At 38.2% G+C, this 19,234-nt stretch overlaps 1 protein-coding gene across 1 annotated transcript in view; it reads right to left on the bottom strand.

The window, feature by feature from the left end:
• The window catches only part of SLC13A1 (solute carrier family 13 member 1), an 87,859-nt gene that overhangs the window by 15,710 nt on the left and 52,915 nt on the right, over positions 1 to 19,234 (bottom strand). Inside the window, exons 10-12 of the mRNA XM_067469041.1 lie at positions 3,523 to 3,642; positions 2,044 to 2,142; positions 1,833 to 1,934 (exon numbers count right to left, since the gene is read on the bottom strand). Coding sequence (XP_067325142.1) covers positions 1,833 to 1,934; positions 2,044 to 2,142; positions 3,523 to 3,642 — 321 coding nt within the window. The remainder of the gene's footprint in view (positions 1 to 1,832; positions 1,935 to 2,043; positions 2,143 to 3,522; positions 3,643 to 19,234) is intronic.

Genomic DNA, 19,234 nt, shown 5'->3' with positions numbered 1-19,234 from the left:
GAAAAGTATAGAGGAGAAAATAATTTTAGGGGACTGGTAGAATTCTTCAAAAACACATGAATTCTCACATGCTCTATCTCACAAAATAATTAAAAATCGGATTTGGGGGATGGACATGGCTGCCTACAAACATGCCGATTTAGGCCTAAGAAATAGCAATTACCACAGGAAGAGAAGATGAATTTACACAGTGAACAATTGCAATGAAAGTCACAAGTTTAGATGGCCTGTCTCTTTCAAGGTTCCCAGAAACAATACATAAACATAACAATGACTTTTAATCATAAAGTAGGGATTTAATTTGCTATCTTTGTGAAGTGGAGGAGACAATATAATAGGAACTGGCACCTGATGTTGTTTTGGATGAAATCTGTCTCACAATAAGTTGGCACTTCTGCTGGCCCCCGGAGGAATGTTCTTACTTTTATTATTGTTTTTAATTAAGGGTGACAGTCATGTAAACCATGATGTCAGGATGGAAACATCACTTACAAAAACATCAGAAGGTAGAGCACCTTTCAAAACCAATAAGAGTATTATGTCACCTTATCTTACATAGGATTTTATCAATAACAGCCCACTGCACTAGATGCATTTGGGCAGAAGTTGGTAACTAAAAAAACCTCTTGGTTTTAAGATGCTGCAACACTCTTTATTGTTAATATTGCACTCTGAGTGTAATTTGCAAACTTTTTTTTAGAATAGTGAGCAACAATAAGGCCATGCTGTAACACACTTCTCAGTTCCTACTGAATTATAATCATTAGTTAGAATTTACAATTATAACTAATGATTGTAATTTGTCTTCTGTCTTTCAAGTAACATGAAAGTTCTCTAAATCCATTGTTTATAGTTTCTGAAATAGCCTTAGAACCTTGGACTGTTCTTTTAAAGTCTGGACTAAAATCCAGACTTTATGGTTTGCCCCCAGAGGAAGCAGCAAGGAAAGTTGAATGAGAGAGGTATGGAAAAATAGAAAAATCTAATTGTTCTTCCCCAATTTATTTTTTCAGCCACACAGGCATGAAATTGAGCTGCAAATTACAATGCCTTTTAATGAGTGAACACAGTTATAATTAACCACTGTAATATTTGGCAGTATTACCAACTATAAACAAATAGACCCTCTTAATGCAGTCTATATGTTCTGCATCTCCCCAAAGTCTATTTCTCTCTCCAAAATGCCATTGGAGTACAGTCACCCTTATGTATTTGACTGCATATATCCTGATGATTATTTATTTATTTATTTATTTATTTATTTATTTATTATGTTCTTCCCATATAATAAAACCAACTCAAAACTACGAATAAATAATAATAATAGTTTTTTTAGGGGAAAACCCCATAAAATATAGTAAGTAGTTTATCAATTTAAAAAGATGTGTTGTTGAAGGCTTTCGACAATGGTGGGCCTACCCAACGTCCTCCTACAATTCATTTTGCTATTGCTGAGACACCCCCTCCCCCGCCCCCCCGCCCAGCTCTGCACATGGGGCAGTGTCTTATTTCCCATTAGAAAGTGTGGATTATAAGATTTCCATTTTTTAAAAAATTGCAACCATATGACAATGTGTCATGCCTGATATTTTTTTATACCTTCCTATTCATTTTTACTCACTTGTGGAAATGTTAGGAACAACTAGCATGTGGTTGCATATGTTCTGTGCAATGCCTATTTTATCATGTACTATATATTTATAGTATCCGCATTTCCTTGTACTCAGATAAATGTCTAAAGAAATTGGGGAGGGGGAGGAGGGTGTTGCACCAATATCAATCCAGAATTGGTTTTAAGTAAGGGTTAATACAAACTTGACTAGTTAGCTTACTCTGGAAAAAGGGAAGCCCAGCCAGAAACAAATCCAGGATCTCGAGTAAACCATAACAGGGCCATTAGAAAGAACAGCACCAGGGTGACAATCTCTGGATAGCTGAAAGAAAAGCACAATGTGTATTACAATCACCTTCTGAAATTCTTTGTGAAATGACATTGCACCCCCCCCCCCACACACACACACACAGGTTTAACCTTCTGCCTACCTTATTGGTCCAAGTTTCTTGTATTCTTCTTTTATCACTTGGGCCGAAGCTCGTTCACTAGCTGTCTTTGGCCTGCCACACTGGAACAGTTCTTTGAAACTGAAATGGAAATGGAAACTCCAATTAGAATAATTAGTAAAGACATTCACAGGTTCATTTTCCTGTGGATGAGTCCAAAATGCTACTTGAAGCCTTGGGCTCCTCAGGTGTTATATTTGACATTTTCTCTTTAAATAAGAGACCCCCTCTTCTCTCCATTCTGTGTCACAAACAGCTTTGGAAATATACCTCCATTTCAAAAGAGGCTTGACATATTAGCCTCGGTTCTGAAAAACACAGTTCAAAGCTCTCATGTCTCACTTGGAATAAGAATTTCTCTTTGAGGTTACAGATTAGCTCTATCTCTATCTCTCCCATTTGGCAGAGGCTCCGTATCATTAGCCTATGAAAGGGAAAAGTTCTTAGCAAATGTAGCTATACTATTAGGGTTTTCTGTGAGGAAATCTAGTCATAATTGAAGAAAAAAGTGTTAGTATCGTAGTATAGGCCCACTTGAGTGGCAAATTCTGATTAGGAGAATGGAGTGACTTTTTGGGGCTTGTCTATATGAGCCAAAAACCCTGTAATCATAGTTAATGGGCTGCTATGATACACAGCCACTTCCGGCGAGTATCCTGGATTGCTTCACTTGAAACCAACATTGTCCTGCTTTAGGCAAAATTAAGGGATGCCCCTGAGTTTGATTGGAATTCTGGACTTTCTTGGGACTTTGGGGCAGTTTGGACAGCTGTATTGAGTCTCATTCAGCCCAATCTTCTATCCAAATGAACTTTGGGCCATCATCATGTCCCTGTGCTGATTAACCACACAGGCACCTCATTCTGACACCAGCAGAAGTTACCATGATAGCCAGGGGCTTGGACAGAGCTCCATGGCCCAATAGGAGCAATGACAGTGACACAGCGGATGAGATGACATTGAGGACTTACACTTCTCCCTGTGCTTCCTCAGAAGGAAAAGGAGTGCTTGGGTCTTCCACCTTTCGCTAGATGGCTACATTGCCATATAATGTAGTTTGAACCCCAATTCAATTGCATTATATGGGTCTAGACTGACTATATAATTCAGGTTCAAACTGCATCATATGGCAATGTAGATCAATCCTTAGTTTTTCAAGCTAATCCAAAATATATATAAATTCTCCTTCCCAACTCAATTTACCTTCCTTTGCAGTTTCTCAGGCCCCTTCCACACAGCTGCATAAAATCCACATTGTACTAAATTATATGACAGTGGACTCAGATAACCCAGTTCAAAGCAGACATTGTGGATTTTCTGCCTTGATATTCTGGGTTGTATGGCTGTATGGAAAGGCCCTATGTGTCCTTTTCACTTTATAAGCTCCTTAGACTATTCTATTTTTATTAAAAGCACCTTATATATAAAAGGTGCCTGACCAAAAAGAACAACAATACTTACTTAAATCCCAAGAACAGCCACTGTAGCCAAATCCAAGACAGTAACAAAATAATGACAGTGATAGGGATGCAAAGAATAAACCAGGATCCAAAATTAATGCAGTGGCAATCAGGGTACCATCTGTATAAAAATGAAAGGGGAAAAAAAAAGAAACTTAAGATGTTAGTATTGCATGTGAGGAACAAGATGTCTGTTAAGCTACGGTCCCTGGGAGGCACTGCAGCATTTTTACACTTCTCCAGAAGAACCTTTCCTGAAGACAGATTCCTGCTCTGTCAGAAAGTTAGAATGCTTCTTAGGGATGTTAATCTTCTCTTGTTTCATTATTATATAAAATAACAAATGATTGCAAATGTTTTCTCCCTTGGTTGAGATTAAAGAGAGGATTTTTTCCTTGCTTTATTGATGACTATTTTTAACATCAGGAATTTTTGATAAAGAAATAATGGATTTCTACAAAAAAAAATGCAGTAGACATGCATATTTTCATTTGTTTTTCCACAATTGTTTTTTAAAAATCCTGAATTATAAAAAATCTTAGTGTTTGGCCATTTCCCTCATATGATATCTCATTGTGTCAGGACACACTCTCTCATCATGTAGTCAGGGCAGGAAATCCATTTGTGTGTGTGCAGAAAACAGGTTTTTGTACAAAATCACATGATTTTTTCCTGCTCAATAATTTCATTGTAATATTTTAAAATATTAGAATGTCATGAAAAATATCATGCCAATTCCCCAATTCTATTACTTCTTCAAAAAGGTTTTCCATTTTTCAAGGTCACAATAAATAATTATTAATTATTGCCCCTGGTGGTGCAGTGGGTTAAAGTGCTGAGCTGCTGAACTTGCTGACTGCAAGGTCAGCAGTTCAAGTCCAGGGAGTGTGGTGAGCTTTGGCTGTTAGGGCCAGCTTCTGCCAACCAAGCAGTTCAAACACATACAAATGTGAGTAGATAAATATGTACTGCTTCTACGGGAAGGTAATGGTGCTCCATGTAATCATGCTTGCCACATGACCTTGGAGGTGTCTACAGCCAACACTGGCTCTTCAGCTTAGAAATGGAGTTGAGCACCACCACCACCACCACCCCAGAGTTGGACACAACTAGACTTAATGTCAGGGGAAACCTTTACCTTTACCTAATACATAATCATGTACATGATTTCATTCTTAGCTTTACTTACCTTTCAGGGAGAGGGAAAACCCATTATTACTGCATCTAAGAATAGTCTATCAGTATACAGAGATTGTGACTTTCCTTGTTCTTAAAGGTTTGTTTTAAAACATGTTCATGTTTCTCAACAACTATTTATACATTATGAAAATTGGGGTCAGTTCTATGTTTTAGCAGATAAAGTGACATGCTCCTCTATTTATGGCAGGAGTAAATAAATCCCAACGTATGGATCATGATCCCATACCTCCAAAATATTTTGGGAATGATTTTAGTTAACAAAAGGTTATCAAGTCTTGATGTGTGTGAGTATATGCATAAAAAAACATGGTTTCCCCCCATGTTTCAGAACATATTCTCCCCCCACTTCTTTTTGTATTCTATCCAGACCTTTTTTAAAACTTTAAGTGGCTAAAGTAGGCATACATTTTCCCCCAAATTGGTTCTAAGTTTGAAAAGGAAGTATTGTGCAGGCCTCAAAAAGGATTAGAAAATGCCTAAAAATCATACAAATCACATATATACTGATGTATAAATCAGCCTCATGTATATGGGCAGATTTATGGGCAGATTTGAGAGCCAAAATTATGTATTTTGATTTGACCCATGGGTAAATGAAGGGTCATTCTACTGTCATGAGAAAGCACCAGGCCATCCATGCCATTTTCCTGCCCAAGCATTCAAAAAGACATTCAAAAGGGCCAGAAGTACTATTATAGTGGAAAGAGTAGAGGTGTTCTTTTAAGATCTCTCAAGGTGGACTATGCCCTCAGCTTTTGCCAATTTACTCAGTGAAGGGGATTGCCCCTTTTTAGTTAAGAGTTAAGGTATATTCTGAATGATCAATACAAACTCCCAGAATCATGGAAGTCAGCCAATATGACATAAAGAGAAACAAGATCCAAGAGATGTAAAAACAACTATAGAACTATTTCCCTTCTCAATGTAGATTACAAGATTTTTGCCAGTATGTTAGCCGAAAGACTAAAGACTTTTTTGAAAGAGTGGGTGAAAGAAGAACAGGCAGGTTTCGTTCCTAATAGACAAATTAAGGGCAATGTGAGAATCATATTAAATACTTTTGAATACTATGAAAGAAACAATCAAGAAGAACTAGCCTTAGTACGTCTTGATGAAGAAAAGGCATTTGATAATCTTAATTAGGATTTAAAAAAAATATTATTTAAAAGAATTAGATTTGATATCAATTCACAAATGCCATCAATGAGATATATGATATTCAAGAAGCTAAAATTATAATAAACTCAAAAGAATCTAAGAGCTTCAAATATGCAAAGGCACAAGGCAGGGGTGCCCATTGTCACCTCTGCTATTTATTATGACTTTAGAAATTCTTTTAAACAATATAAGAGATGATCCGAACTTAAGAGGAATCAAAATCAACAAGGAAAAGTACAAAATAAGAGCCTTTGCAGATGATATAATTTGTATCATCAGCAATCCAAGAGTTAAGGTATAATACTTACACTGACCTGTTTATAGGTTAAACCAGGCTTTTGGGGCCAGTTTTTGCCTAGAATTTGTGGATTTATACATGAATATATACTGTGATTTTATTGTCCCCATCAATTTTAATGGGGAGAGGGGAGTGCCAGAAAGCATGAGAGATGCAACTGCCCAAACTGGCAGTTGTCTACTTCTTATTCAGGGATACGCTCTGGAAATCAGCTGTTATCAATGGTGCTATGGATTTTGATGAAACACGAATACAGGTCAAAAGGAAGAAACATGCCAAGAGGAAGACACATCAAGCATGACCATCTTCTATCTGGAAATCTGTGTCCTCAATGTGAAAGACCATGTGGAATCAGAATAGATCTTCTAAGGGCCCTTCCACACAGCCCTATATCCCAGAATATCAAGGCAGAAAATCCCAAATTATCTGAGTGTGGACTCAGATAACCCAGTTCAAAGCAGATATTGTGGGATTTTCTGCCTTGATATTCTGGGATATAGGGCTGTGTGGAAGGGCCCTCGGTCATTTACGGATCAATTGACCACCTCTGAAAGACAATCATACAAGTGATTGCCCATGATTTAGGACCCTTCCACACAACTGTATAAAATCCACATTGAACTGGATTATATGGCAGTGTGGACTTAGATAATACAGTTCAAAGCAGATATTGTGGGATATCTACCTTGATATTCTGGGTTATATGGCTTTGTGGAAGGGCCCTTAGAAATATAAAACTAATATGAGGTGGTTAAGAAAAAAAACATACTTAAAATAACCCCCAATAACCAACCCTGTCTCTCTCAAATACCACATTTCATTTTTCCTGAAATTTTAGTTTTATATGTGAATATTATGGGTATAAAGTAAGACTACCCCTTGAATTTCAAAGACAATATAAGCTTAATGAACTATACAATGGCTGAATATTTGTACAATATGTAAGGTATATTGAAATCTCCCTGTATCAGAACTAATTAATCATGCAGGAATTGTAATATAATTATTTCTTGTCATGATGCAACCATTCTTTTCTGACATGTAGAGGATTAAGCTGCCTATCACCCAGTATCAAAACTGACAGTATCAGTATCAAAACTGACATAAAAAAATTATCAATGAATAACCACTTCAATAAATAACCACTTTACAAAATAATTACAGGTGGCTCTATAGAAAATGCAGACCATGGTAAACTATGTATTTGTCACTAATCAGATATTTCTAAGTAATTGGTTTCAGGACTTCCAACTGCCTGAGGGAGGAAAACATAAAACAAGCTACCATGGTCTTTTATAATTCTCTCTTTTATATGTGTGACATACAACAACCTTCTGAGACAGGGACATACAAGCAATGCCTCTGGGAATGTTCCTTCTGCATCACCTGTTCCTTTGAGTGATGCAAACCCTTCTGCATCTCAATAGCCTGATCTCACCACAGCTCAAAGTCAGACACAGATCAACAGCTTAACAGAGAGATTTTCTATAATTAGAACAGGTTTCATTAAGAGAATGGCTTAGCTTGAATTTGTTCATATCTCTCTGGGGAAAATGACTTCAGACGTTATTGGAGCCTTCTAGAAAAAAAGGAAGATCTTCATGAAAATCCTACATCACAGACATAGATAAATATGTAATTTCCTGACCCAACTTCACAAAATTTCCTTATCAGTGGTTTAGGTCCAGACCATCAGAAAGACTATATTTCTATGCCAACTTGCAAGAACTCTGCGATCTACAGAGGAAAGCTTTCTTTCAGTTCTGCGACCACTGCAGAATCTCTCAGTGAGGACATGAGAAAACACCTTCTCAGGCTGGATCTACACTGCCCTATATCCCAGGATCTGATCCCAGATTATCTTCTTATCATAGATTATCTGGAGGTGGACTCAAGTAATCCAATTCAAGGCAGATGATCTGGGATCAGAACCTAAAATACAGATCAGTGTAGATCCAGCCTCAGTGGTTGCTCCTAATCTCTGGAAATTCCTTTGCAGAAGGCTAGGCTGCCCCTTTCTATTCTTACCTTTCATCAAAAAGTGAAGACATTTTTATTTAAGTAAGCTTTTATTGTATCAGCTAGGGTGACCTTCTGTTGGGCATGTTTTATATATCTTTTAACTTTGGTATGTTTTAATGGATTTTTAAATGTATTATACAATGTATTGTTGAAGGCTTTCATAGCCGGAATCAATGGATTGTTGTAGGTTTTTCGGGCTATATGGCCATGCTCAAGAAGCATTCTGCCCTGACGTTTCACCAAGCATCCTCAGAGGTTGTGAGGTTTCTTGGAAACTAGGAAAATTGGGTTTATTTATCTGTGGAAGGTCCAGGGTGGGAGAAAGAACTCTTGTCTGTTTGAGCTAGATATGAATGTTTCAATTGGCCACCTTGATTAAACTGGGCTTTACAGGCCAATGGATACTCCACTTCAAACATCAGAAGAGCTGCAAGGCCGAGAACAAGCCATGAGAGTAAAGACAAAGATCCACCCAGAGGAAAAGTATTCAAGGGGACCACTGATTGCATAGGGAAGCTGATGAGGAAAAACAACATACAAACTATCTACAGACCCACTAAGAAAATCCAATAACTGCTACATTCATCAAAGGACAAGAGGGATCCTCTCAACTCTGCAGGAGTCTACCGTATACCATGCAGCTGTGGACAAATCTACATTAGGACCACCAAACGCAGTATTGCCCAAACATGAATCAAGGAACAGGAAAGGCACTGCCATAGCAGAGCACCTGATGAACCAACCTGGATACAGCATATTATTTGACAAAACAGAAATGCTGGACCACTCTAACAACCACCATGTCAGTCTACACAGAGAAGCCATTGAAATCCACAAGCATGTAGACAATTTCAACAGAAAGGAAGAAACCATGAAAATGAAAAAAATCTGGCTATCAGTACTAAAATACTCTAAAATTATAACACTAAATAGAAAACAAAACTCAAACACAGGGGAACTCCAGACAAGAAACAATCAGGAACACCTAATCACCTCTCAACAAAGAAATTTCCCAGGCAGTAACAAGCCACACCTAAAAACTGTTAGGCCATCAAATGCTAATCAAAGTGGCCAACTGAAACATTCATACCTAGCTCCAACAGACAAGAGTTCTTTCTCCCACCTTGGACCTTCCACAGATAAACAAACCCAATTTTCCTAGTTTCCAACAAACCTCACAACCTCTGAGGATGCTTGCCATAGATGCAGGCGAAACATCTGGAGAAAATGCTTCTAGAACTTCGCCATACAGCCCGAAAAACCTACGACAACCCAGTATTATACAATATTAATTGTTTTATACTTTGTGTGCTACATGTTTTTAACTTGTTGGTTTTGGAAGCCACTTTGGACCCACCTTGGCAGAAAGTCATCATATAAATAAATTGCATAATAAAAATAAATAAAAAATAGCTATCAGCCACTCCAAGTTATAGAGGTTGGTCTTGACAGTGATCTGCAAACAGGAGGATGATGTTGGCAGTCCTCTTGCATCTGTGATCTGTAGTGGGATGAGGAGTGGCAAGAATTATTTTGCTTGGAGATCGCTGTGTGGAGATACTACTTTTCCCCCCTGCAGCAGGACATTTACTAGCAAAACAGTTCTTCATTTCTTAGTGCAGCTGCTGGTTGTTAAAGTAGGTTTGTTTGGCCATAAACAGGAATACTGAACAGTTACAAGTGCAGAAGTTTAGTTTATGCATTTACAACCGCTCAACAGGATACTCAATTATGTTTTACTGGACCAGCTCCTTTGGAGAAACTGTGTGTTATTTTCTTAATCCAGATGGTAACATTAATGTTAGCTAGAATGTTTCCATGTCGTTATCACAATTTAATACCATTTCTGCTGTTATAGTTCCATACCAACAGAATTCTGGAATGCGTAGTTTGATGCAGCACTCTATTATCTGATAGACAGCCCTGTGAATAATATCATTAGAATTCCATGGTAGAGAATGCTTTGAAATTACAAATCCTAATATTGTCTAAAATGAAACTAATGTGAAAAGTGCTATCACGGGTTTTGCCCAATGGTAAGTGAGAATTAATAAAAACAATAAGGCATGCTATACCCTATTGGTCTGTTTCATTTTAAAGGCTGTGGAGAGGAGGATGATATAGGAACTTGACTTGATGGCACATGTTAACCACAAATTCCCCCTCTATCCAAGGCAAAGTTATTTTGTCTCATTTCCCAGAGTTCTTCTATCTTACTCCATGAAAAATTAACAGATGTATATCCCTTTTTATTTGGAGACTAAACTAGCATAGCTTCTGGAAGATTACATCTGAAATAGATATCTTTAAAAACTGTTTTTTATGATCTTGCAGACAATTTGCATCAACATGAGTTGTAATTTAGATATACCTCTAGGGAGGTTCTTTGCAAACTTTTAGAAGGGTAGGTGTTGAGGTTAAGGAATTATGAAAATAAAATAGCATTTTAAATGAGACTTTAAATGTTATTATTTCCTTTTCTATTCAGTTTGCACCTGTTACAGTTTTTGATGTATACTTTCTACATCATTCCCAAAGGAAATGAGACTAGAATAAAAAAGAAACATGGAAAAGTTAAGAAACCGATGGGAAGTTAGTTTTTTAGTTGCAAAACTATATCTCCCTCCTTCATTTCTCATTGCCTGACAGATTTCATTTGCGAAGGGCTTGAGGGAATTTATAAATATGTATGAAGAAGTTTTTACAGTCTCTTATAAACCTTCTCACAGCTTAAAAGTATTTCTGAGGTTCCATAGCTAACCCATTTTTCCTCAGATGTGGTCAGCCTTGGCCACCACAGATTCTCAGATGGTCCAAATACCTATTAGGAGGAAATCTCTGCTTCAAACGTGTGCCTTATCTTGCGATCAAACTAGATGTTAAAGTGAATGTGTACTCCCTGCAATTAAAACATTTTCTCTCACACGAGGGGGTTTTCATCAGAGATATGCATTTCAGCAATCAGACTCAGAAATTAAACCTGTGTTTATCTTCTAGTGATTAAGAGATATGTATGTCAGGAAAATGATTCCCTTTGGCTCAGCTGTCTGTGAACTCCTCTCATCCAGACTGAAGAAGGTAGAAGAGGTAGAAGAATAAATGCTGGAGTCAACCCATTGAGAAGCCATTTCAAAGGAGCACAAAGTCAAGGAAATGTCTTGTTGCTTGGGGAAAGAGGGGGACTTTGTAGTTGCTATGTATAGAGAGGCCTTTGAGGGCATGCGCTTGTGTTTCAGGAGTTTATCATTTACTGCTTGTGCTATTTGGAGCTTGTGTGAGTAGTTTTGTTTATTTTTGGTTGTGCACTCTCCCTAAGTACAGAGTCTAAGGCACTGCTGACCTCAAATGGGGTACCTTTAGCTCAATGTTGGGGTCCCAAATTTGGCAGCAGTAAAAGTATTCTGAACATCACCTACTGGCTGTTTTACAGCCTAATCACATGAGGCAAATCAAGGATCCTAGAACACTTTGGGACACTTCCTCCTTGCTGGACACCATCACACGACATACGGTGACTTCCAGCAGAGCCTATGGAGGAAGTATCCTGTAAGTGGTGCAGGAGGCTTTCCTCGGAACATGGGAGGCTTCCTATGTTCTGTAGAAAACTACAGGGCTAAGTTCCAACAGCTGTGCTTCCCTAAAAGGGAATGAAAAGCATCAGCTATGGGTGAAGTGGGCCACAGATTGCCCCATTGCTCTGCTGATTTGCCATGGGTGGTGGCGAATCGCCCCATGGGACCTCATCCATGTGATGAGATCCATAGACACGTACATGAATCTGTTGTGCACTGTTTACAGTGGAAATAGCAGAAGAAGCTTCAGCTCTACATTTATTTATTTATTTATTTATTTACAACATTTATATGCCATCCTTCTCATCCCAAAGGGGACTCAGAGCGGCTTACAAGGTATATATACATACAATATATTATATTATTAGCATAGTACAATATCAGTTTTAAATATTGCTATATTGTACTATACCAATTATATTGTAATATTATTAGTAATATTACATGTAATATAAATATATAATTATAATATGTTATTATTAGTATTATATTATATTACATTATAATATTATAAATATTATATGTTTATACAATATATATTATATTATATTATATTATTTTAAATTATTAGAATAGCACAGGAGACATCATAAAAAGGAAAATCAGCCTGTTCAGCAAGCCTTGTAAATACTGATTTGTTTTAGTAAATGATTAACTTTTATATCTGGGGTCATGTGAGGAGTCCTGGTCTAAGGGGTTGGGAAGAGAAAAGCTAGCCTCTTTGTGGGCATTTTGTGAGGGACTTTAAGGCTGCTACATATATAAGATGATAGAAGTGGATGGTGACAGAGTTGCTGCAGTGACGTGCAACATCTGTGTCCTGTTTGCTTTCTTCCCAGAAGATCTGTTGTGCTATACCTAAAGTAAGGAGGTTGTATTGTTAGAAGAGAAAATGCAGCGGCTAGAGGCCAATGTATCTACACTTCAAATTATATGGGAGGGTGAAGCTTTTTCTTTGAGAAAGAATGGAACAGACTCTTTAAGAAAGGTAAGCTATTAGGGATGTCTCTCAGGGTGGACAGCAGTTCCAAAACACAGCAAGATGATGTTTCGAGGAATGCCACATAGAGAAGCAGAACTATCAAGAACCATGCATCAGCCTTGGGGCTAAACAATCAATTCCAATCTCTTCCATTAATCAGTGATTATAAGGCAGAGGCACAGAGACAATAACCTCACACCTCTGAAGGCAAGAATGTGACCTTTGAGTTTCTAAGGATGGAAGATATACTGGACAAGGAAGAAGAAACATATAATGGCAATAGGTGATTCCCTACTGAGAACAACAGAAGCAGTGGTGTGTGGGCTTGATAAGATGTCTCTAGAGGTATGCCATTATGTGAGCTAATGAAACGACTGACAAGATAGGTTAAGACCACTGACCATTACTTCTTCATTCTGTTGGAACACATGATATAACAAGCTTTAACCTTCAAGACCATGAGGCTTTAGAGAGGAAGCTAAAGGACCTTAGGGCACAGGTTGTCCTTTCATTGTTCCTTTCCATTGAAGAATATAGTGCAGGAAGAGGAAGGAAAATAAGAGACATTTACAAATGATTCCACAAATGTGCTATTAAGAAGGATTTGGCTTTTTGGACCATGGAATATGCTTTCATGAAGACAGACATTTGGCAGGAGATGGGTTACACTTCAATGTACTTAGAAAGAATGAATTTGTTAAGAATTTCAGAATTATCAGAATTTGTTAAGAATTTTCACAGCAGTCAAAAAAACCAATGCAATTCTGGGCTGCATCCACAGAAGTAGAGTGAAAAAGTAGTAGTGCCTCTCTATACTGCTTTGGTCTGACCTCACCTGAAATACCGTGTCCATTTCAAAAAGGATATTATTGATAAAGCTGGTTTGTGCCCATAGAAGAGGAACAAAGATGATTTAAAGGTATGGAAACCAAACATTATGACATTATGACTTAGGGATTTGGGTATGCTTAGCCTGGAGAAAAGAAGGTGGAGAGGTGACATGATAACCAGGTTATGGTGCCAGGTTGTTGGTTTCTTTGCTACTGCAAAGGCTAAAACAAGAGCTGTGGATTCAAATTACAATAAAAGAAATTTCACCTAAATGTTAAAAATAAGGGTTTTTTTGTATTGTCGAAGGCTTTCATGGCTGGAATCACTAGGTTCTTGTAGGTTTTTTCGGGCTAAAGGGCCATGTTCTAGAGGCATTTCTCCTGACGTTTCGCCTGCATCTATGGCAAGCATCCTCAGAGGTAGTGAGGTCTGTTGGAAATAGGAAAATGGGTTTATGTATCTGTGGAATGACTGGGGTGGGGCAAAGAGCTCTCTGCTGAAGCTAGGTGTGAATGTTTCAACTGACCACCTTCATTAGCATTTGAAGGCCTGGCTGAGCCTGGGAAAATGTTCTGTTGAGAGGTGTTAAGATGTGCCTGGTTGTTTCCTCTCTGCTGTTTTGCTGTTGCAAGTCTACATAGGGACCACCAAACGCAGCGCCCAAACACGAATCAAGGAACATGAAAGGCACTGCAGACTACTTCAACCAGAGAAGTCAGCCATAGCAGAGCACCTGATGAACCAGCCTGGGCACAGCATATTATTTGAGAACACAGAAATGCTGGACCACTCCAATAAGCACCATGTCAGACTACACAGAGAAGCCACTGAAATCCACAAGCATGTGGACAATTTCAACAGAAAGGAGGAGACCATGAAAATGAACAAAATCTGGCTACCAGTATTAAAAAAAACTCTAAAATTGCAACAGCAAAACAGCAGAGAGGAAACAACCAGGCACATCTTAACACCTATCAACAGAACATTTTCCCAGGCTCAGCCAGGCCTTCAAATGCTAATGAAGGTGGTCAGCTGAAACATTCACACCTAGCTTCAGCAGAGAGCTCTTTGCCCCACCCCAGTCATTCCATAGATATTTAAACCCATTTTCCTATTTCCAACAGACCTCACTACCTCTGAGGATGCTTGCCATAGATGCAGGCGAAATGTCAGGAGAAATGCCTCTAGAACATGGCCCTATAGCCCGAAAAAAACCTTCAAGAACCTAAGGGTTTTTTTACTGTTAGAACTGTCCAACAGTAGAATAGACTGCCTCTGGAGCATTTTAAATGTGTATTCATGTATGGAAGGTGGTTGAAATAGATGGTCCCTGTGGTCCCTTCCAGCTCTTAAGATTATGATTGTATGATGAACATCTTTCACCACTTGAGGGAGCACCTGTCTAAGGACACATTAACTGTATAGTCTACTTTGCCCCTGAGTGAATAGATTCACCTTTCTATATCTACCTTTCATAGCAAGTAGAGATTGGTGAGAACACATTTTCAATTTATATATTTTTTTTAAAAAAATCAGGATTTGATGAGAATTCACATATATTCACATGTGAAAGGGAGTAAAACTGACAAATTTGGCTATTTTTTTAAAAAAAAAAACAATCTGTTATGTCTGATCAAGAAAGATATTTCATGTGCAGACACTATGGAGGCCAATCCATGGCAAATAACATCTACTGAAACAAAAGGGTTATCTGTTCTTCGCTCTCATTTCTCACAATTTCATTTTTGAAAGTAGTAACTCTACTCTAACATGATTTCCTCTGTAATGCATTTCCACACTATGACATATGAGACTTAGTCTGTCCTTGAGATCTAACATTCTCTTGGGCATGATAAAGAAATATTCTTAATATGTGAAAAATGACAGCGTCGTATTACATAATTTGTTATATTACCTAAAGTGAGGAATCTAGTCTTAATTAAGCCAAGAGGTGAATGGGTGGCAGGCTGCACCATGAGCAAACTATGAAAGCATGGATTCTGAAACTGGGAATATGATTAAAGGACTCTTAAACAGCCTGGGCTTTTACCCTGTATACAGCAGTATACCCTGCTTATACCCTGTATACAGCAGTTTCAGATGTGGCACAAAGCTATCTGTTTCTTGTTTGCTTACTCAGTCATATGATAGAAGGAGTAAATGAGAAGCATGCACACTGTGGTTTAATAAGTCGGGATGTGTGACTTAAACTGTCATGTGAGCTACAGTGGGGTTACCATAGAGCTTGTTTTGACCACTGCAACACATGCTATGTGGGATTGCCTTTGAAGACTGTTCGAAAGCTTCAAGTGGTCCAACGGGCGGCAACCAGGTTCCTCACTGGAGCGGCATACAGGGAGCACACAACCCCCTTGTTTCGTCAACTCCACTGGCTGCCAATCTGCTACCTAGCACAATTCAAAGTGCTTTAGCCTACAAAGTCCTAAATGGTTCCGGACCAGCTTACCTGTCCAAACATGTATCTCCCTCTATCATGGGGATTAAGATCTTCTAGAGAGGCCCTGCTCTCGGTCCCACCTCCTTTGCAGGTGTGGTTGGTGGGGACAAGAAATAGGGCCTTCTCAGTGGTGGCCCCTTGGTTGAGGAACTCCCTCTGCTGTGATATTAGATCAGCCCCCTTTCTCCTGGCCTTCATAAAGAAAGTGAAAACATGGCTTTGGGACCAAGCCTTTGGATAATAATTGCAGTGCAATAAATGGATACAGAAATATGTGCAATGACAACTGGAATGGCTCCCAATTATGATTGTGGGTGGTGTGGTTTTAATAGTTGATTTAAAGTTTTGATGTTTTAATTTGCAGTTTTAATGTAAATATTTATTTTAATTGTGTGTTGTTTTATTTTTGGCATTGAATTGTTGTTTATTTGTAAAGCTGCTCTGAGTTCCCTTTGGGTTGAGAAGGGCAGGGTACAAATAAATAAATAAATTTTGTCTTATGGATTGTGGGAGTTGTAGTCCAAATAAGTAAAGTATCATGGAATCAGGATTAACCTGCATATGTAAGTTGGAAAATGCACTGTCTTGTTACTGAGTGAAGGTTGTTGTTAATCAATAAGAGGATTATATTAAATAGAAAGGATGAAAGATTACATAGAAATGATCATTGCTCAAGTAGATACTTTGCCCAACTAGCTTTTCAAAATAAAAGATATTTATCTTTTGATCCTAGAGGCCTGGACTCTCACATCTGCTGATATGATCTCATAGAGACAAGAATGGGTAACTTGCTCTTCTCACCATTTCCTCCTATCTTCTCCTTCCTTAATGGCTGTTGCTATGTAATTTGCATGAATATGTTTCTGTAGTGAAATTGATTTATACCTGCAATACTGATAATGGCAAGACTTGATCTTTCAGAACAAGCCTAGAGATAATTGGCTGTGCAATAGAGTTATTATCATAACAGTGGTAAGATTTTGTATCACTACATTTTTAAAAAGAACCCAGAAAACTATCAAGAAGAGCAAAAATAAATCACAGTCAAATGGAATACAAGGAAGCAATTACAGCATGGTGAGATACAAGCTCTGATGTTGTTTGTGACTATTTGTTATAGTATGTGTTTGTGTCTGCATGTGTTTTAATCCAGGGCATTATCATTTCTCTTTTGATGAGTTGTTTCTCAATTCATTGTTGTTGTTTTTTACATGATAGTTGTATATTGTCTCTTCTGACTCTAGTTCATTGTACCACCTACATTTTCCACGTTTCTTTTGTTTTTGGGGACCTTTCCCCCCTCAAGCTGTTTATTAGAATATGAAATCTATCCTCCATGGCTGGTTTCAACTCCAAGAATGGAGAAGATCCCTTTCCCAGAGAGACTCTGCCCCTGTGACTCGGGTCATGTAGAAACAATAGAACATGTGCTCCTCCAGTGCCCGTTCTACAGGGATATCCGTGCCAGGCTTATCTTACCTCTGTTATACAAGCACCCAGGCCATTCAGGACAATTTTATACCTCCATGCTACTTGCAGATATTAATTCAGCTAGAACCTACAATGTTGCAAATTTCTGTGCAGCAGCATACAAAATCCGTCAGGGAATGACTAGTCCCAAAAGTTAACTGTGTGTCCAGTAATCTTCTTCTCTGAATCTACAATTTGGTGATGGATCTGGGCATTGTATGTTTTTACCCTGTTTCCCCTTCCCTTCAGCTCCCTCACCCATGTTGTGCTTCAGTAGTTATATTTATATTTTTAATGTACCAAACATACCAAGTTTGTATGAAAATGTGACTATTTCCTGTGCTGGTCAATGACCGAAATAAATGATTTGATTTGAACTCCAAGAATGTGCATGTCCAATATAGAGGGAAATGAGGTAGTTCAGCCGTGGATGCAACCACCTGCTTACTGTATGTTGATGTTTCAACAAAATTCTGTATAGATTTTACTACAGATAATGGATTCATTGCTTACTATATGTTAGACTGATATTCCAATAACATATTGTGATGCACTTGGTCTCATAATGCAACCTTTGCGATCTGAGTTGTGGTATGTGAAAGAAATAAGTCTACTCCCAATTACTTTTAATTTCTTCAGACTTTTTTCTTTTGGTCTTGGTTTCATGAAAACCTGAGTTCTTTGGCTAATTTATTCATATTAATTTGGTCCTGCATATTTGACAGTTTCACCTGATGGTATTTCTTTTTCAAAAGCTTCAAATGCACTGTCAAAAACAGATGTGACGATCTCAGATTACTACTTTGGACCTCATCACATTGAAGTCCTCAAGTTGGGGAACAGTGAAGGCATCCATGCGCCAACTGGGCAAATCCAGCGATTAGCGGAGGAACCCATTGTGCCATGCCCCATGTTGCCTCCTTCCCCATCCCACAGGGGGAAGCATAACCACCCGGCTTCCCTCTGTGCTTTCCCAGGCTTGTCCTATGAGAACATGGGAAGCCTCCTGTGTTCTCAGGGCACTATCCTAGGATAGTGTAACCTAAAGCAGCTGGTATTTGACAACTACTGTTCTGTTGGGGCAAAAAAAAAATATGGAGGCTGAGCCCTTACCATTACAGCCACCCAAACAAGTCAGATTAGCTGAAGGGCACTGGCCAAAACAAATCAGTGTACAAGCCTAGTAGATATTCTGTGCTATGCTTGCTTATAATGAAGTTTGAAAACTTTAAGATGTCCTTGCTGATTTATGTGCATGCTTTTATTTCATTGTTTTAAAGTAACCATAATATATTTTTGTGTGTAAAATTCAGTTTGTCATGAGGCTACTTTTATCAAATTCCAGGTGGCAGACAGACAATATCCCTGGTAACGAGAAATCATTTTACTGGATTAGAAATAATTGGGGTGCAGAATAATACTGACACGATGCTTATTGATGCTGTGATTGTCATAAATTACCATCAAATGTAAAAATTGCAGTTTCCCCCAAAATATATCATGAAATGAAGCCCCATATATCTTCTGCAGTGGTTAAAGTTTCTTGGGGCCAAACTGTGTCACTATCATATATTATATGTTCCTAAAACAGCCCCGGGGATGCAATTGAATTGCTAAATGGAAGAAAATGTCGGCTAATTTACATAATCATGGTTCTAGCTTTAATTATATGTTTGTTATACTGTCATTCTGATCAGGATAATGTGTTCCAACTATTGTGTC

This window comes from Anolis sagrei, chromosome 5 (genome assembly GCF_037176765.1).
Source record: "Anolis sagrei isolate rAnoSag1 chromosome 5, rAnoSag1.mat, whole genome shotgun sequence".
NCBI lineage: Eukaryota > Metazoa > Chordata > Lepidosauria > Squamata > Dactyloidae > Anolis > Anolis sagrei.
Note: the sequence above shows the minus strand (reverse complement) of the source record. Positions and strands in the feature narration are given on the sequence as shown.